Source organism: Zalophus californianus, chromosome 14, assembly GCF_009762305.2.
Source record: "Zalophus californianus isolate mZalCal1 chromosome 14, mZalCal1.pri.v2, whole genome shotgun sequence".
In the NCBI taxonomy this organism is placed as follows: domain Eukaryota; kingdom Metazoa; phylum Chordata; class Mammalia; order Carnivora; family Otariidae; genus Zalophus; species Zalophus californianus.
In genome coordinates this window covers 85,256,940-85,277,545 of record NC_045608.1, presented here as the reverse complement: position 1 = coordinate 85,277,545, position 20,606 = coordinate 85,256,940, and the positions used below count along the sequence as shown (strand labels likewise).

At 39.5% G+C, this 20,606-nt stretch overlaps 2 protein-coding genes across 4 annotated transcripts in view; one reads left to right on the top strand and one right to left on the bottom strand.

Moving 5' to 3' along the window:
- The window catches only part of CCDC102B (coiled-coil domain containing 102B), a 188,548-nt gene extending 168,939 nt beyond the window's left edge, over positions 1 to 19,609 (bottom strand). The window contains exons 1-3 of the mRNA XM_027575760.1: positions 19,424 to 19,609; positions 18,110 to 18,179; positions 16,360 to 16,509 (exon numbers count right to left, since the gene is read on the bottom strand). The gene's annotated coding sequence lies outside the window, so the exon portion shown is untranslated. The remainder of the gene's footprint in view (positions 1 to 16,359; positions 16,510 to 18,109; positions 18,180 to 19,423) is intronic.
- Positions 19,610 to 19,706: 97 nt separating this feature from the next.
- TMX3 (thioredoxin related transmembrane protein 3) overlaps positions 19,707 to 20,606 on the top strand; it is a 44,863-nt gene continuing 43,963 nt past the window's right edge. Inside the window, exon 1 of one of the 3 annotated variants that reach the window (XM_027575755.2) lies at positions 19,707 to 19,937. In XM_027575755.2, the coding sequence (XP_027431556.1) occupies positions 19,892 to 19,937 (46 nt within the window). In that variant the 5' untranslated portion in view covers positions 19,707 to 19,891. The remainder of the gene's footprint in view (positions 19,938 to 20,606) is intronic. The other 2 variants (XM_027575756.2, XM_027575754.2) reach the window with 2 other exon arrangements.

Sequence of the window (20,606 nt, the reverse complement as noted above, 5' to 3'; positions counted from 1 at the left end):
GTGAAATAAGTTATGTGACTTGCAGGCCTTAGTCCTAGTCACAGAAGAAGCTAGAATACCACATGCTTTCCTTACAAGAGCTGTCCCCTCTATGACACGGTCAAAGGAGCAGACACTGTGTGCCGCCTGTGGTCAGGCTGGCTCCCAAAGAGGAAAGCCGAAGATCTGAGCTGAACAAAACAGAGCCCGTTTCTTCTCAAATTTCCAACAAGAACATCACTCCTTCCCACCTCTGAGGGAGTGAATGAAAAGGCAGAAGAACTGAGAGTGCTGATGGTGTCTCTCCTCCTGACTCCAGAAGTGGAGAAGGATAGGTCTGCCCAACTTTGCTCCACTTTTCATTCCCTTTGCCCACTGGGCCAACCCCATGGTCAACTGGGTTTTGACTATTCTTCTCAAGGAAAAGAAACCAAATGTCAATCAGGGTGTTCTGCTTCAGTTTTAATTAGATTGTATCCCCAGTGCCAGTGCTGCTCCACTGTTAGAGATCTGATTCGATGCACTGGTTATAATTGCTGCACAGCTAATCTCTCAAAACTCAGTGGTATACACCAACAATTTTTCTATGCTTACAGAATGATGCAGTGTGAGTGTCCTGTCTCTGCTCCAGTTTCTCTGGGGCCTTGACTAGAGCAACTTGACAGCTGGGGGTAACTGGAAAGGTGGAGAATCATCGGGAGGCATCTTTGCATACATGTCTGGTAAGTGATACCAGGTGGCTGAAGCCAACAGATGTCAGGACCTCAGATGGTGCCACTGGCTGGAGCATCCTACACTGCCAATCCGTGTGGTCAGGCTTCTTCACATCTTGGAGACCTCTGTTTGGATGGACTTCTTACATAGTCGCTCAAGGCTCCAAAACAAGTGTCCTGAGAGAGGCAGGTGGAAGCTATATGGCTTTTTCTGACCTAGACCCAGAATTCAGGCACTTTACTTCTGTTGCATTCTACTCTTTACACCCCAGTAACTAAAAAGGTCCAGATTTAAGAGGAGGGAACATAAACCCCCAACTCTCATGAGAGGAATATCAAAGTATTTTCAGACATGTTATAAAAACCCTCACAGTCCAAAGATGTTAGCATTGATTATGTCTCATAAGGATCTAGGCAGATTAGGCAAAAGATATTAATTCTGAGATGAATCTGCCACCAAGATTGAAAATTAACTCTCTGTTACATTTCCTATACAAATTGTGTCAAGTAATTCAACAGAGCATATCATAAGACCTTCAAGGAGATTAAATGGCATCAGTAAAATATTCCAAATATAAGTTGCATAAAGATACTCTAGTAATAAAATACCAATATAGAAATGTTCCACATGTGGAATATAGTCTCTCATTAATAAAATTCCCAGAAGAAATCAAATCCAAATACTCAAAAGTTTCCAAGTTCAAAGACTTCCAATCCAAAAGAATAAAAATCCAAAATAAAAATTTCTTGCACCTGTAAGTTAAAAGTTCAAAGAAATTAATTCCTCCCCAATTTTGTTTTCTGCTCAGTCTCAGCTAAAAAATATACTTACTAACTGGAAAGATCTGAAGTTCTTTCAGCCACAGCAGGCTGGAGAATGGCTTCCTGAAATGACTAAAGTTCCTTCAGGCCTCACAGGCTGGTTAATTCAATCTCAAGTCTTCCATCAGCCTCTGCAAAGATTTCAAAAATTCAGGTATCTAAAAGGACATGACTCCACACTGCTTACTTACACAAGGCTGGATGGCCAAAAATGTAACATACCTACTTGCCTTACTGCAAAGTTGAGACATTTGCAACTCTGGGCATCCTATTCCTGAGGCTTGTTTGGAGCGCAATTCTATTCCATTCACCGTATTCAAAACCTCTTCATTCCTACTGCCTCTTAGAGCCCTGTGTTTCTGTTATCCCAGAATTGTACTGCATATCGATTCTATTTAGTGACTGAGACCTTAGGTGCTCTTGTAAAGAAGAAATGTAATTCCTGCCTCAATCACGCCCATTCAAGAAAGCTGATCTCATTGGGTCATCCATGAATGTTTGCTAAAGCTGGCTTGACCGTTCTGGGTTTAAGTTACAGCGCTGGGACCAACTCTGCAGCTGGGGCTGTCATTGGTCCCTCTACTCTCCTCTTAAAGTTATCCCAGAAAATGGAAACAACTAGAATTCTGGAGAATCAGAGCCTGCATCAAAAGAACTTAACATGGGAAGCAAATGTATGTGAGCAGCGCTAGGGACTATGGTGAATATTTTGTTGGATGCCTAGTTCCTCTTCATGGCAGGCACACCCATCCCCAAGATGGCAAAGCTCACAGATGACACCTTCTCCTGAGAATGACTCCCAGCCAAATAGGAGCCGCTGCACCTTCCAGGCTACTCTTTCCAATTCTCTAAGGGCAATAACTGACTGAAGTGGAGGTATAAAAGTTGACTCCTTTGGCACAAGGTAGGGCCAACTTTTGTGCAACTGATGCTCTAGAGCTGTGCTGTTGAACACGTGGTGTGAGTAGTGGCCACAGAAGAGCTGAAATGAGATATGCTGTTTACATGTTGGATTTCGAACATTTGATATGAAAAAAGAATGTAAGAAATCTCATCAATGTTTAATATTGGTATATGCTAAAATAACAATATTTTGGATGCACTGGTTTAAACAGAATGTGTTAAGCCATCTGTTTCTTTTTACCTTTTAAATGTGGCTACTAGACAGTTTAAAATTATGTGGCATGCAACGTATTTAATATATTTCTTTTGGACGGCATTGCTCTAGAGCTTTCCTCTGGCATCAGTCTAGTCTTCAGCTAAGACCTCATCCTTGCTGATCTGGATTCTCCTCTTCTGTCCTGAGTCCCCCAATGCTTTCCTCTGGAGAACACTCCCTCACTAAATCCCCAAAACAGAATCCCACCTCAGGCTCTTTTAGGAACCATACCTAAAACATTTGATGTTTTGATAAGTTTGGTCTTCAATGATCTATAAACAACTAGATATAATTTAAATCAAAATAAAAATATATGAAGAAAACACTGCAATTATGTAACTAGCACTATGCCATCAAGAGAAGGTTCTATAAGAACAATGTGCTTAACTCATAGCCTTAGGACACAAAGCTAAGGATATGCCTGGTACAACAACATTAAGAATGGTTTTGATCAGACAGGTTTTATGTTAGCTCATACTCAGTTAATGTTAACTCAGTTAACTCACTCGAAGATGGGGAGAGATGTTCATGTTCTACATGGCTCAATATTTAAGATTATCATCACTGCTTCTGATGAGCAAATAAAAATTCACAGTTCTTTAAAAATGCAGGAACCTACAAGGTAAGATGTGACTAGGTTTCAAAACTTAAATAACCTTAAACTTCAGACCTTCTCAAAAAATGACATCCACTGGGGAGTTTGTTTTTGTTAGGACAGCCTTTCACTCATATGTGGAATTTTAGAAACAAAACAAATGAGCAAAGGGGAAAAAAAGAGGGGGTTGCAAACCAAGAAACAGAGTCTTAACTACAGAGAACAACCAACCAGAGGGGAGGTGGGTGGGGGATGGGTGAAATAGGTGATGGGGATTAAGAAGTGCACTTGCTGTGATGAGCACCAGGTGTTGTATGGAAATGCTGAATCTCTAAATTGTACACCTGAAACTAATACTACATTGTATGTTAACTAACTGGAATTTAAATAAAAACTTTTTTAAAAAAGGAAAAAATAGAAGTTACTTTGAATACTTATTTCAAAAACATATCTTTTAAAATCCTGAAAATTCCCATTCAATTCAACTCTATTATACAGTGCTAAAATATTGCTTTAGTATAAAAGAGTATGATATTTTACATAAAATAACTGTTAGAGAAAGTGTATCAGGTTACTGAAGAGTTGACCTCATTTATGAAACAAGCCATCCTGCTAACAAGCCTTGCCTGCATAACCTCATACTACCACATGATGTCACTGTAACACAAGGTTTTAAGCATGGAATAAAATCTTCAATTGTTGAAAGACAATCTCTGCTGAGAAAGTGTTCAGTTAGAATTATTGTGAGCAACACAAATCTTACAACATTAGATGTTTCTAATTGGTGAGTTTATACTGAATCTCAAATCTCACTTATCAAAAAAAGAGACCCGGACATACAGCAACCTGCTGCTTGGTGGGGACGGCTGGGAAAAAGCGTGAGCAGTTTAGGAAAGCCCAGACTGCGTGTGTACCTCATCAGATCTCCCTTCAGGCCAAATAGAAAATGTTAAAAAACAAAAACAAACAAAAACCCTATACCTGGAAATGCTACTGTGAAATTTAAAAACATCAAAGACCTAGACAAATGTATAAAGCTTACCATGAGTTACAGCAGATCACCAGCAAAGGAACAAGGATCAGAACATAGCACATCATAAGAATGGATGCAAACAAACAAGGAGTAGTATGGTTTTCAGTCTTTAAGGAAAAGAATTTAAGATGTAAAATTATATACACAAGCAAATATCCTCTTAAATATGTTGTTATAAAATATATTTCAACAATACCAGACTTAGGAAATTTTTCTACTTAAAGAAAATATTATAAATACTCACATAGGAAATATTCAAATCAGTTGTGGAAGAGATATGGGAAGAATGACCACATAATATCGTGAAGAACTGTGTGCTCTAAAACACCAAGCTCCAACAAAATCCAAAAGAAAGAACATCCATAAACACTCCATTCTCCAGTCTAGAAAATTCCGTAGGTTGAGAAGAAGGAAGATTAGCCACTCCTACATTTCACGCACTCTTTGTCCTGAAAACTTGTGGAAAGTAAGATGGAAAATGTCTAGAGAATGGTTAAAATGATCAAGCATTTCTTTCAGAAAAGGTACTTACATGATTGTGATCTTTGGCCTGAAAAAATATCTGAAAAGGTTGACATTTAGAAATGTCTGAAAGGAATATATGGGGGGAACTCGTTTTCAGAATATTGCATTAGGACATATTGCTTTAAATCTAAAATAGACTTAACATTGTGACTACACACACACATAAAACCCTTGGCATTTACAGATTTCTATTTGTGGTATAAATATATGTGATGCATTAAAATTCCTCCTTAAGCAAGGTGATGACAGTAATCTCTTGCTATTGTCAGCCCGTGGCATTCAAAACATACTGCATCATGCTGACTATAAAATGCAGTCTGGACTTTAATGCATATATCAGTACCCTGCTGTTCTGGCAAATTTCTACATCTCTGACGCAACAGCCTCATGTAATAAACACACTTACAGACAGACACTTCTTCAGCTGTTTGTCTTTTCAGGGCTTGGTATCTCCGGTCACCCTAAACCTTTTAATGAGCCCTGAACCCAACTTCCCTGGGGGTAGCTAACTATTCTTTCCTTTTCTTCCCGGAGGACAGGCTTATTTCCGCTACTATGGCAACCACTGCGAAGTGCTTTCTCTGATTTTTTCAGCTTCTTAATAGTGTGTGTGGGTTTCTCTGCAAAGATATTCTAGAAGCTTTTGGGTCTTTCAAAATCTTGTCTCAAAGAACTCACCTTTGTCCATAATAAATCTTTATTATAAATAGAGCACGGACTCCATTATTTCTCCATTTGCATGTGTACCTGTAACCTCTGCTAGGAAACAAAGGCAGAAAGAACTTGGGTCAAATTAGTCACTCAGACCTAGCTCTCTTGATGCTGAAGCACATGGTTCCAGCAGATGTCGCCATTCTTATGACTAGCAAAAATTCAAACCTAAATACCCTTCCAGGCTGATGGAAAACAATCTTAGCACTTATGAGGGAAATATCACAAAGTGGAAGGAGTAAACACATGCCATCAGGTGTAAATTTCTTTATTTTTTTTTTCTTTTTTTTTTGGAGAGAGGTGGAGAGAGTGAGAGGGGAGGGGCAGAGAGAGAGAGAGAATCCTAAGCAGGCTCCATGTCCAGTGCGGACTCCATCTCACAACCCTGAGATCATGACCTGGGCCACCCAGGTGCCCCAAGTTTCATTTTTTAATAACCGAACTTCTAGAAGTAATTGGGTGGAAGACCTCTTTAGGTAGGTTCTAATTTTAGGCAAGGTATTGATAGTTTATTTCCTAAATCTCAATATGTGTTGTCCATTCCTCCCCTCTCCTTTATTCACTTTTTCATGTGTTTCTTAGTAAACAACACTTATGTTTGAGTCTGTGTTCTTATCTTTCAGGACCAAGACAGACTATGTGAGAGGCAGGTCACTGGTCTTCCTTTCCAACCCATATCCTCCTCTCCCCTTGGCTGTCTGGGGAGGACCTGGGTGGCTTTGGCAACATTTCTGAGCTGTTTTAGTTCAGAAAGACTCGTGAATTCACATAAGGATGGTAAACTGAGTCTGTTTAGTCTCTGCATAAATAACCCTACCCCCAGTTCTTACATCTCCATGAAGTTCTCCTTATAAATTGGATGTCTTCCTTTGGTCCCTCGGATAGGATCACTCTATGTGAGGTTCTCAGTCCAAGGATCAGGAAGGGCCCTCCCCTTATGACCTTGTTCCACGGATATTAAATCATCATGGTCCCTAGTGTGTAAATTTGTAATAGGCATGGCAGGGATGACTCAAAAATAGTTTTCTATCAATGGTTCTGGGAACCATGATATGCTGAAACATTTAGGAGAAAACTGGAAAACTTCAACCCTGAACAGATGTTATCTGTGGGCAGGTGAGAGTTACGACAGATAATCAGGAGACATTCCTATGAAAGGCCCTCAAGAAAATGCCAAAGAGGGGCACCTGGGTGGTACAGCCCATTAAGTGTCCCACCCTTGGTTTCACCTCAGGTCATGATCTCAGAGTCATGAGATCAAGCCCTGGGTCAGGCTCTGCACTCAGGGTGATTCTCTCTCCCCCTGCCCTTCCCTGCAATGTGCGTGCATATGCTCTCTCTCTCTCTCTCTCAAATAATAAATAAATAAATCTTAAAAAAAAAAAAAAAAAAGGAAAGAAAGGAAGAAAATGCCAAACACCCATTTAAAGGAATATGACCTCAAGGTTTGATTACTATTTCCTGAGCATTCTTTGGGTCCACCCTAGAAAGACTTAAAATACACAAGGTATTCACACAGAAGCCTGGTAGTCCAGTAAACTCTATCTGGCCCACATAAAAAAAGATTCAAGATTCCTCCGCTGAAGCAGTATATTTTATTGAAATCAACTCTTCCACTCTCTGAAGTTTAACAGTTGAGAAAATGGAGAAAGTTCCTCAGAGTAATAAAATACTAAAGTCAGAGGATTGAGAAATTGTTTGAAAGAAAAATAGTAGGAAATATTTAGTAGACACTAAAATTTAAATCTGGAAAACAATAAATTCTCCTTGGGTGAGATATAATCACAGATTTATTTTTAAAAAATTGTTTCCTCCGAAAAGAGAATGGACTACACTGGTTCATGTAATTTTCTGAACTTCTACTGATGTGAATTGGTGTTCAGATATTTCAGAATCTTAAGAACAATTGTCTGTTTGGAGAGCTTCCCTCCAAATGAATTTGACAACTGATATATATGCCTGAATTGACCTTACTATGTAGCATATTACATGACAGGTACATAGTTCCACAGACCATTGACCCTTCAACAATGCAGGCATTAGGGGCACCAACCCCCATGCAGTCAAAAATCTGCATATAACTTTTGACTCCAAAAATTTAACTATTAAAACCTGTTGACCAAAAGCCTTACCCATATATAAATAGCTGGTTAACACACATTTTGTGTGTTGTGTTACATTCTATATTTTCACAATAAAGTAAACTAGAAAAAAGAAAATGTTAAGAAAATTATAAGGAAAACACATTTACAGTACTGTACTGCATTTACTAAAAAAAAAAACCCTGTATACGTGAAACTGTACAGTTCAAACCCATGCTGTTCAAGGGTCAACTGTACATATATAACATAGACGTTATTATTAGTAAGATTGTTTTTCCCTCTGCCCACTGAACTGGCCTAGCATGAATGGAATCTCAGGTGGGAACAAACTAATATGTAAATGGGAAGCCCAAACTATAGTTTTTAAAATCGATTTTCTGTGAAAAGGCACCAGGGATTTTTGGAAGGATAACTGATTCCATGTCTGGGGAAGGATGGTATAATAGATATAGAACTTCATTATCAGAAGACAAGGCTTCATTCCAAGTTTAGTGAAATCAGATCAAAAAGACACAAGAACCAAATTACAGAGGTTTGACTGTGACAATATGAGCATCAAACATGGAATAGTGATTACAGTTCATTAAAATACATTAAATCTATTAAAGTCCTGAGTCTTTACACACAAAGATAAATATTAACCTAAATACACCAAAGAGGATCAGGAGATCGGAATATATTCCTACTGGATCTCATTAGTCAGTCCTTTTAGCGTTGTTGACACATTTACATATTGATGAATGACACAGATTCTAGTAAGTATTAGACACATCTTTTAGAAGACATTATCTGACTCAGGAATGGCCTCATATGTGTAACGTCAAGTCAGATGAAGATATTGAACATCCATATTCAATCTGCTATCATTAAAATCAGTAAGATTTGAATGCTTTTAAGAATACAAATGAATATAAGTTTGCATTAATGTTTTAAAGTCTTTAAATTCAGGGGAAAAGATATTTACAGATACAAATGTTTGAAATCAGCTGCTTAGCCTAGGTGGCGCTGCAGTCTTCTATAAGAAGACAGAATTATCACTTGAGTAACTCCTGTGCTAAAAATTATGAAAAAAATTGGCATAATAATTAAAAATAAGATTCAAGTGTTTCTTCAGGGTCATAGACAAGAATCTAAGTTATTCCCCAGGGCTAACTCTCTAAAGAGAGTAACCTAATTAACTGACTTCCATAATTAGGTTAGCATCTTTTAACCCGAGGGAAACTTAGAAGTAAATATAGATACATTTATGAAAAAAAACAGAGCATTAATATTTTTTGTATTTCTATATCTGCAATGGGTAAGAAAATCCAACCGATTATAATGGTAGCTTGGAATCTAATCCTTAATATGTAATTCAAGGAATTAATTTAGATGAAATCCCACATTTATATTTAGTATTAAAACGTCCAAGAAAAACTTAGGTGGATGATGACATTCATAAATATAAATTTTACTCAGATCAACAGTGTCTGAGAATTCCCAATGTTCCACAACCACATACAAAATGAAAGTCAGATGGTGCATCAATGAGGCCTTATTTTGTATTTCACACACTTTAATGGAAGTACAGCATCTTTGTATATTGTTTAATATTTGCATTTCCTCTCCTGTAAAATGCCTGTTCATTATGTTTTGCTCATTGTTATGTTATGTGCTTTATATTTTTTCTAGTTTTTAAAATAATAATCCTTTTTTAGTTATGTATGTAGCACATAACAGATCCAGCTCTCTGTTATTTTTCAACAAATAAACCCTTTCCTTTTGACCAGTAATTTTTGTGTTAAGAAATTTTCTTCAACACCAAAGTATTAAAGATAGTCCCATATATTTACTTCTAGAGATTTTAATATTTTGCTTATTCATTTGTCTTTCCCACTGGACTTGATATTTGTCAATGGTGTAAGATTTAGATATAAGTGAATTGCTTCGTCTTTGTGGATATTACATTGTCTCAGTGCCATATGTTGTTTTCTCCACTGTGAGCTCTGTCACATGTCAAGTTTTCATTTATACCAGAGTCTGCCTCTGAGATGCCTATTTGAGTCCATTGGTCAATATGCCTATCCCTGAGCCAATACCATATCATCCTCAATATCATGGCTTTAAGTCTTGATCTCCAGCAGAATAAGTTTCTCATCTTATTCTTTTTCTGTATGAATGCTTGGATATACTTGGGTTTTTGCTCTTCTATATGAATTTTTATCAGCATGTCAAACTTCTTAGGATATTTTTTTTTTAAAGATTTTATTTATTTATTTGACAGAGAGAGACACAGTGAGAGCAGGAGCACAAGCAGGGGGAGTGGGAGAGGGAGAAGCAGGCTCCCCACGGAGCAGGGAGCCCGATGCGGGGCTCGATCCCAGGACCCTGGGATCATGACCTGAGCCGAAGGCAGACGCTTAACGACTGAGCCACCCAGGCGCCCTCAAACTTCTTAGGATATTTAATGACATGTCACTGAGTCTATTAACAATGTAGGAGATGAGATATCAGGGTGATATTGAGTTTTCTATCTATTAACAGTGTTTTCTCTCTCCATTTATTGGTGTCTTTTTCAGTTTCATTAAGTAATGTTTACAATTCATATGGTTGTCACATATTCTTAGTTTATGAAAAGGGAACATTTTTTTGTTAATAATACTAATGACCTGTTCTTAAAGTTTACGTTTTCTCTGGAGCACCTGGGTGGCTCAGTAGATTAAGCGTCCGACTGTTGGTTTTGGCTTAGGTAGTGATCTCAGGGCTGTGAGATCAAGCCCCGCATCAGCTCTGTGCTCTATGTGGAGAGGGCTTGAGATTCTCACCCTTTCCCTCCCCCATGTCCCTCTGCCACTCACGCGCATGTTCTAACAAATTAATAAAAATCTTTAAAAAAAAGATAAAATAAAGTATAGGGGCACCTGGGTGGCTCAGTCAATTAAACGTCTGCCTTCAGCTCAGGTCATGATCCCAGGGTCCTGGGATGGAGTCCCGCATCGGGCTCCCTGCTCAGCAGGGAGTCTGCTTCTCCCTCTCCCTCTGCCTGCCGCTCCCCCTGCTCTCTCTCTCTCTCTCTCAAATAAATAAATAAAATCTTAAAAAAAAATAAAGCATGTTTTCTTTTTATTGTTCTTTTAAAGAAATGCAATTGCATTTTGTATAATGATGTTATACCTATCCACTTTGGTAGACCTTTAATAATGTTAATAATTTACATGAATTTTTTTTAATTTTTCAATATAAATAGTCTTATCTATGCTTAATGATGGTTTCCTTTTCTTCCCATCCTTCTAGTATCCCTTTTCCTTCTTTATTTTACTACCCAAGCCAGGATTTTCAGTGTAATATTTAATAGGTGTGGTAATAATAAATTTCTCATCTGATTCCTAATATCAAAGGAAATTCTTCCTTTTTTTTTTACCCTTAACAATAATGTTTGATACAGGGACACCAGAGTTGCACAGTTGGTTAAGCATCCGACTCTTGGTTTCAGCTCAGGTTGTGATCTTAGTGTAGTGAGATCAAGCCCCACATCAGGCTCTGCATTTGGCATGGAGTTTGCTTAAGTTTCTCTCTCCCTCTCTCTCTGCCTCTGTCTCCTTCTCTCTCATAAATAAATATCTCTTTAAGAGAAAACAATAATGTTTGATCTAAGTTATTGATCCTTATCATGTATCCTAGAATTTCCCAAGTCTTTGAGCATAGTATAAAGCCCACAGAAGTTGATGTTTTTAGGGCCCTTTGATGTAAATGAATGAGGCTGCTCAAGGCAGGAGACAAGAGGCTAGGTGGGTCTGCCTACTCCATGCCACCCCGGCTGTACCTAAGGCTTGGGGGATAACACGGTAGCACAGCTGCAACATACTGTCGGTGCAACGGGTGTAAAGCTCTATCTGGATCTGAAGACTGTAACCGGGAGGACCAAACTGGCCCAGTAGTTTTGTTTCTCTTGTTCAATCCTTGGGTAGCAGTAGCAGCAGTGCTTCAGTTACTGAGCATACAGAGCCAAATCAAGAATATGTATCTTGCCCGTACATTCAAGCCCTCTTTAAGGAATAGGGAAAACATGCTATGTGTGGGCTCTTCTCTTCTTAGGAATACTTCCCAGAAACAGCTACAAATGTTGCCTTTCCTGTTGTGAGCAGCACAAAACCCTAGAGTTTCAGCTGAGCCCAGTGGTATGTGTCACCATTCAGCCTATCACTTCATGGCTGGGATCTCAGCATGTCCTTACACGGCCCCACTTAGCCACTTCAAGAGATAGAACTGAAGCAAGCATCAATTTGATTCCAGTCACATAGAGAAACTAGGACTTTTTTGGTGAGCATGAGTTGGTTCTACTTTGATTTGCACTCAGAATTGCCACAGTGATTTCCACAGAGTAGTATCATGCAGTTACCTATGGTCCGCTAGCCAGACCAAATTGCAAGTCCATAAGCAATAGTCCAAGTGTCAGTATGTATCCAATTGTAGGAATTTTATTTGTTCCTGGCAGCTTCCTTACTGTGAGGAACAGGACCTGTAATTCAGCCCACTGGGCTGCTAACTTGCTTTTGCTTCCTTCCATGAAGAGCTTACTATCTGCTGGGCACAGAACAGCTGCCTTCCCCATGGAGCCATGACGCCCCATTCTGGAACTGCCATCTGCGAACCAAGTCAGTTCCCTTACATCCTTGGGAAATTGGGGCAAAGCTGAGACACATCAGTACTAACAACAGGTAAGTCTTCAGACAGCTTTTTATGAGGCCCTAGTGGAAAAGAGGCTACTTGCTCATGAATATGCTGAGTCTCACTGTGCTCCATAGCAGAATGCCTCTATAATACTTTCATTTTATGATGGAACTTCTTTTGACCTTTCTCTCCTTGTTGGGATGCTTTTTGACCTTACCCATCACATGATGGGTAATTCAGGAGTTGATACAATGTAGTGTCCTTCAGTTAATGGGGCTGTCTTAGTAAATGCCCAACAACTAGCTAATAACGGTCTTTCAAATATAACAGAGAGCAGTATCAGATAAATGCTCACTGTTAACTATGATTATGGGCTTTTGCCAAAGACTTGAGTCTCCATGAAGGCAGGTGGCTGACATTTCAAGTATCATTTCAGCATTAGTACCTACATGGGTCAGCTCAGGCTGCTATAACAAAATACTGTAGACTGGATGGCTCAAACAACAGACATTAATTTCTCACAGTTCTGGAGGCTTGGAAGTCTGAGATCAGGGTGACAGCATGGTTGCGTTCTTCCCGGCTTACAGATAGCTCCCTTCTTTCTGTGTTCACACATGGAGGAAAAGAGAGAACTCTCAGGTCTCTTTGCTAGGTGTCTTTGCTGTCGTTCCCTAGCAAATAATACTGAAGAAAAGGCATTCACCAGGTCAACTACAGAGAACTGCACAAGAGTTACTTTTTCTTCACCAACACTTGTTTCTTTTGTTTTTGATTTGAGCCATTCTGACAGGTGTGAGGTGATATCTTGCGGATTGGATTTGCATTTCCATGATGAGTGATGTTGAGCATCTCTTCATATGTTTGTTGACCATCTGTATGTCTTTGGAGAAATATCTGTTTATGTCCTGAGCCCCACATCAGGCTCCCTGCTCAGTGGGGAGTTTGCTTCTCCCTCTCCACCCCTCTCCCTACTCATGCTTGCTCTCTCTGTCTCTGTCTCCCTCTCTCAAATAAATAAATAAAATCTTTAAAAAGGGGGAGGGGGAAACTAGGGGAGTGCCCACTAAAACCTTGATAGACTTTTATAAGAAGCCAATAAAACTTATTTGTGGAGTTTTTTGGTGTTGAGTTGTAGAAGTTCTTTATTCTTGTCCTTTTCTTGTCTTGATTTTTTTTCCTTTGTAAAATTTTAACCTTTGTATTAACCTAAAGTCTCATTGGAGGAAGCTGGGACAGGAAATCGAAAAACTGCCTCTTTTACATCCTCTGAGGTCTAAGAGCAGTATCACCATGGTGGTGGGCTCCTTTTATCATAATCTGAGTGAGGGATATCCCCTGTGGGGCTGATTTCATTATCCTATAGCCTGTCCAGCACAGTCCACATCTGCAGCATTTTCACAGCTTAAGTAGACACCGACATTTAAATGACAAGAGAGGAGCAGAGGACTAACCATTCTCTAGTAGCTCCTTGCCTTAATCCATTCGAATCAGCAAAGACTTTTCCTTGAACTATCCCTAGGAAGATAGCAGCCAAAGGAGGATGCAGGATGAGTACAAACAATCCTCTCCACTCAACAGTACTCAGAACCAGAGACACTGCTACTTGATCTAAAATTCTCAGGAACCATTTCAACAAAGGTCATCAGGACAATGCTTATGACAGTCTGACAGTCTGTAAAAGGCCTTCATTGTGTTACTGAATAATCCCTTACTTCACTGCTTTCCTCCATCATCAACTGCCCTCTTTGAATTATCTTCTTAGTTGTAGTGGGTCTCAGGCTTAGCCAACCCATCAAAAGTTACAGTGCCCATGTTCCTTTGGTTGGAGCTCCATTTGCTAGCGAGAGAGGATGAAACTCAACCTAAGGAGATTCTGGACTTTCTCTTTAACTCATGCTGAAAACAGCAACTAGGAACTGATTTAGCCAACCTGCCATCAGTTTGCACTTGTCCTCTTAATTTTGCTAGCTCCTGCAATTCAGGTTGTCATTTCTGTCATGGAAAGTCTTACTATCAATAAGTAACTGATTTCAAAGCTTGTGCTACTTCGAACCAAGAGTAGCTGGACAACCACCTTTCCATCCTCTTTATCAGAATCCTTTTTCTTTCTAAATAATGCCTAAGCCATATTTTTAGCAAAGAATGAGTCAAGTCTTCTAAGCAATCCCACCTCTAATACCAACTGTACTAAAATGGCATTCATTTAAGAAGGCTGTTTGACCCCAAATAACAATACTTACAAATCTATTACTCATTAGAGGAAATGGCTACAACAACAATGTTCAAGTACGAATCTGCATCACTGCCAAAGGCCGTCTCATAGCAAGGATCCACACAGACCTGGTACAAACTTCTGTCTTCTACTTTCTATAATAGTCATGGTTGTAAGCACTTTCTCTCTGATAAGGAACCCCCTACACATGCATAAAACACCTTGGAAAAAGAGAGCCTAAGAGTCTCACTGGGTTTTCTACTATTTTGCTGGATACATATGCAAATTCCTGGTACAAAATCACCCACAACAGCAGAGCTCTCTCTGAGGGGGCCCCTCTCACGAAGACCAGAAGCAAATCATCAATCTCACTCTTACCAATAAACAATGTTGACAGGCTGTTAAAAATCACCATAAAACTCCTTGGGTCCAAGGTTACAAAAGCAACATTATTAGTAGGCATGTTTCAGGTACTGCAAACAGAGCTTAGTGCCAGAGGGGAAACTTTTAGAGCAAAACAGCTCAGGCTAATTCCAGGACTGCTAGAAATTAACCTGAAGAGAACATTATGTTGAGGAATTGTTCATCTGTCCTGGTTTACTATTATGATTGAAAGTTGATATGTATCAAATTCAAATTATTCTGCATTTATTTAAATGTTACGTAAATTTCATCTTTTATCTGGTATTGTGGAAAATTTACATGAAGTTTTCCCCCGAATGTTAATCCACACCTGGTTTTTCTAGAGGGAGAAAACCTAATTTAATCCTTTTTGGCGCATTGCTAGATCTGGTTTGATAACATTTTATTTGGAATATTTATGCATTTTTGTTCATGAATGAATTGACCTGTATAATTCCTTTCTCACAAATGCTTCCTCCGGTTTTGAAAACAAGTTTATACTAGCCTTACTGAACAAATTGAGAAGTGTTTCCTATTTTTTTTTTTTTTTAATTCTCTGGAAGAGCTCGTAACAGAATTTTTACATAAAAGCACCTTTGCTTTATAACACTTTTAAACTTTTGATTCGATTTCTTTCGTGGTTATACTGTTATCCTTCTAGTTTACTTTTTTTAAAGACTTTTATTTATTTATTTGACACGGAGAGAGGGCACACACACAAGCAGCGGGAGTAGCAGGCAGAGGGAGAAGGAGAAGCAGGCTCGCCGTGGAGCAGGGAGCCTGATGCCAGACCCGGACTCCAGACCCTGGGATCATGACCTGAGCTGAAGGCAGACACTTAACCGACTGAGCCACCCCGGCGCCCCTCCTTCTAGTTCTTGAATCGATCTTGGTAAATTATATATATTTTTAACTTTTTTCTTATAACTTTTTATTTTGTTTATAACTTGATTTTGTTTAATTTTTTTGTCTGTATTGTGTTAAAGTTGCTTATCGCTTTAACATCTGCTGTCTATATCTAAGTTCCTGTTTTGGCCCTAATGTTAATGCAATTACACTGAAAAAAAAAAATTAATGGCAACACAATCAAAATAACTGATTGTCTTCCCATCATCCCTTTATACATTTCTCAGTGTGAGTATTCTTCTCCTGTGCCTAGATGAAAATTCTAACAAGCCCATCTGGATAAAAGATCTAATTAAGTAAAAAAAAAATAAAAAATCAATTATTTGCATAATCAGTCCTAGTATTAACAAAATTCTGAACTAGATTTACCCTCAAAAAATTTTCCCCTTCTCCTCCTGAGACTGTTTCAGGCTGCAAACCTGCAGTGGGAGTCAGGGTCTTGATTCATCTTCTCTCCTTTGTGCTTTTCCCAGTGAGTGAACTGGGGCTTTGTGCTTCAAGGGTCAGTATATAGAGCGGGAATATGAGATGGGTACAGAAGTTCTCTTACCTGAACTGGTTCCCCTTGAGTTGGCTTCCCCTTCTCTGGGCTTGAAATATGATTCAGCCTGGCTCTTGGAAGGTGGCTCTGATTTCTGGATGCTTTAGGTGCTTTCTCATTTTCTCATTCTTTCTTATGTGCTCTCTCTTTCTGGATTTGCTAAAACAAGAAATTTGTTCATTTTATTGCTTGCTTCAAAAACACACTTTGGGACTTCTTTTGAGTCTACTGTAACTTTTTTTTCCTCTCTGAATGAGTTAACATATAAAGCATTTAGAACACTGCCTAACTCAATATATAAGCGTCATAAGTGGAACTCTTATAACCCACTAGGTAGTGAACTGAACCAGGGTCCATTTTGTTCAATGCTATGTTCTCAAAGCACAGTTTCTGGCAAATAAAAGAAAACTAACATCCCGTGTATCCTTTGTGCCATCCTTTTCCTAAAGTCTTTTCATCTACTTCTCAAGAAGAATAGTTAACTAATTTTCATTTTTTTCATTCTAAAATAAAAAGATATTTACATCTATAAATTTCCCTGCACCAATTTTGCAGCTTCCTACAATTTTAATAGACACTTTTTGGTTTACTTTTAAGCATATTTTAATTCCTATTACTTTTTACAAAGATGCTATTTAAAAGTGTTTTTAAATTTCCAGATTTAGGGGATATCTTTATCTTTTATAGATTTATAAACTTATTGTGTTGTGGTCAGAAAAAACACTGATGGGCGCCTGGGTGGCTCAGTTGGTTAAGCGTCTGCCTTCAGCTCAGGTCAAGATCCTAGGGTCCTGGGATCCAGTCTCACATCAGGCTCCTTGATCAGCAGGGAGCCTGCTTCTCCCTCTCCCACACCCCCTCCTTGTTCTCGCTTTCTCTAACAAAAAAATAAATAAAATCTTAAAAAAAAACAATACACTGATAATACCACATTTTTTCAATGTGTTGAAACTTACTTTATGATATGCTAGGTCTATAATTTTCTTCAATGTATGTTACAGTATGCATTCCCTGCTTGTTTAATGCAGAGTTCTATACATGTCCACTTTGTTCTCAAACTTGTGTTCTCAGGACCTCTCTACACTCTTAAAAATACATTAAGAATTCCAGAGACCTTTCTTTAATGTGGGTTATATCTAATAATAGTTACCAAATTTTAAATTAAAACTGAGACATTTAAAAAAATTATCATTTAACACTAACAATAAAACCATTACACGTCATCAAGAAAAACTATTAAAAAAAACTTGATTTTTATTTCTAGATTTTTTTTTTCACCTTATGTATTTTACACAAAGAAATCTAAAAATAAATGGTATTTTCTGGATTTATTTTCTTTCAACACTAAATGAGATCTGCAGGCCAGAGCAACAGCATCACCTGGGAAATTGTGAGAAATGCAAATCCAGACCTACTGGTCAGATTCTGAAAGGAGTATTCAGAAACTGTTTTATCAAGTTCTCCAGGTAAATGATGCTTAGTACAATTTGAGAAGCACTTTTTAACAGAATATAATGATCACCTTTCCATTAAAAGAAAACTTACATAGCTTTATTTACTCTTAAACTTTCATTGTTAGAGTATAAATACAGAAAGTACACAAACTGTAAGGGCAGAGCTCAGTGCATTTTCACAAAGTGAAGCGATCTGTATAGTAGGGCTCAGATCAAGAAAAAAAAAAATTGCCTATACCCCTGCCTTCTAACACTATTAATTTCCCAATTTTGAGCTTATGTACATAAAATCATACAGTAAGTACCTTTAAGTTGGAAAGAACCCAGCGTAACTCCAAGGATAATTGGCTGGTCAAATACCACAGACCTGTACCTCTGAAACAAATAATACATTACATGTTAAAAAAAAAAAGGAAGAAGATAGTAGGAAGGGAAAAATGAACGGGGGAACCGGAGGGGGAGATGAACCATAAGAGACTATGGACTCTGAGAAACAAACTGAGAGTTCTAGAGGGGAGGGGGTTGGGGGGATGGGTTAGCCTGGTGATGGGTATTAAAGAGGGCATGCTCTGCATGGAGCACTGAGTGTTATGCACAAACAATGAATCATGGAACATTACATCAAAAACTAATGGTGTAATGTGTGGTGATTAACATAATAAAATTTTTAAAAATGAAAGAAGAAAAAAAAAAAAGAAAAAAAGTATTTGTAACATTAGCCAAAATAGGATGACTGAAGGGGGGGGAAGGGAGGGAGAGAATTCGATTGCAAAAAGAGATCTGTGAGGCAGTGTTGGGTTAGGAAAAGAACAGCTCTGGAGTATGAAACTCTCTTTCAAACGGCAACTCCATCATTTGGAGCTATTAAGTAAATTACTTTTTCTGAGCCCCATGATCTATATAATTCCTACTTTAGTAACCTGTAGGAGAATTAAATATTTATGTATGTTAAACTCAAACTAGACACGCAATTAAAAAAATCTTTGAATCTGCTGAAGGCCCACAATGGATACTATACTGTTCGTATAAAATGGGTGAAATCTAGGGCTTGCTCTCAATCAGATCATAATTCAATCTTCTAATCATTAGGAATAGAGTTTTCTGAGATCTCTGCCCGTTGGAATTTTGAACGTAAGGTGACCTGGATGACATCATAATCCATTTCTGTTCTCATAACACATGTTCAATAATTGATTTAATCTAAATCTTCTGATATTTTAGATTCTATAAAAATGTCATCTAAATCAGATGTAGTGACTGCAACAGGAATCACCATATAAAAATATATCGCTTTTATAAATATCTTTTGTTGTGTAGCTGAAGATAGCAGCAAATATTTTATAGTATTTTACTATTATCAAAAGGAATCAGAAAATAGGAACGAATCATCAGAAACTTGTATCTGACGATCAACTTCACTTTTTCGGGTTCCAAAAGAAACAATTTTTAAGATGGGACTCCTCTAGTTGGCAAAAACGCATTAACAGAGCTTACTACTAGAGCAGGTATCTCACTTCGCAAACAGGTTCAAAGAAGATGCCAAATTTATTTTGGAAATAGATGGAGGCTCACACATCGATCCACAGCCTTCCATCTTTCTACACACCGCTGACACCCACCTCTTTTCACGAATCTGATCGCTCGCTGCACAGGAGCAGCAAGCGAAAGATCTGGGAGAATTAAACCTCCAGCTTCTTTGGAGTTTATCTCATTTTCCCCTCTAAATTTAGCTGGTATCTAACTTCCCGGAAACGCCCACCAACTCCACACACCGCTCCGCCCCCACAGGAAAGCGCCCACTTGCTAGGTTCCCACGCTCCCGAACGCAGCGGGAAGCGCACAAAATTTGGAGGCACGACTGCGCAAGCGCCCCAGTTCCACGCATGCGCCGCAATTCCGCGCATGCTCAGAGGCGGCGGTCGGCGAGGTCCTGGGAGGGTAGCGGAGGCCGGCCTGCCCCGCCCCCGCTCTCCGTGCCGGGCCTCTCGTCCGCGCGCCCACGGGCGGCTTCCTTTTCCGGGATCGCAAGCAGCGGCCGCCGGTGTCTCGTTCTTTTCCGTGGCTTTTGCAGCTCTCCTGCAGCAAGCATGGCAGCTGGGAGACGCGGCGCCGGCCTGCGGCTCTGCGCCACAGGTAAGGGCCGCCCGGGGGCGATGGGGGCGGGCGCGGGGACCCTCTGCCGAGCGGCGTCGACCCTGCACAGGGCTCTCCCACCAGGGTGCAGAGAGGCTCTGGGATCCACCGAGATATCCCCTAGCTTCTGGGTCCTTCCCCCAGCTTCTGGGTCCTTCCCCCGACGCGGCTGTGCCCGGGACCAGTGCCAGAAAAAGATGCGCCTGTCTTCCATTTGGTTCTGTGCTTGGTGTGGCAGCAAGTTTCAGTAGCGCTGACTGCACTGAAAGGGCGAAGGCTCCACCACCACAGCCTGTGGCCAAACCTTGTTTTGGCTTTAGGTTCCGACTCTTGTCACGTCCGGAGAATTTTTACCCACCCGGGGGTATGGTCAAGGACAGGTCATGGTCAGGTTGACGGATTGTGGAGTGTGAAAAGTGATCAGAGTAGGTGGCGGCCTTTCTCAGCCTCCTCTTGCCCGCATCGCTTGCCCTGGTCCTCACTGTGGTGTGTGCGCTTCCTCAGCAGCCCTTTGGTTCCCCCTGCGTGCCCGGCCGTGAGGACTGTTAGTGTTACAGATGTAGCTCAGTTTCGTTTCTACCTGTTAAGTTGGAAAAAAAAAAAAAAAAAACCATAGTATTTTGAATGGTAGTTGGAGTTTATACAGAGGAGGAGATAATTACTACTGGA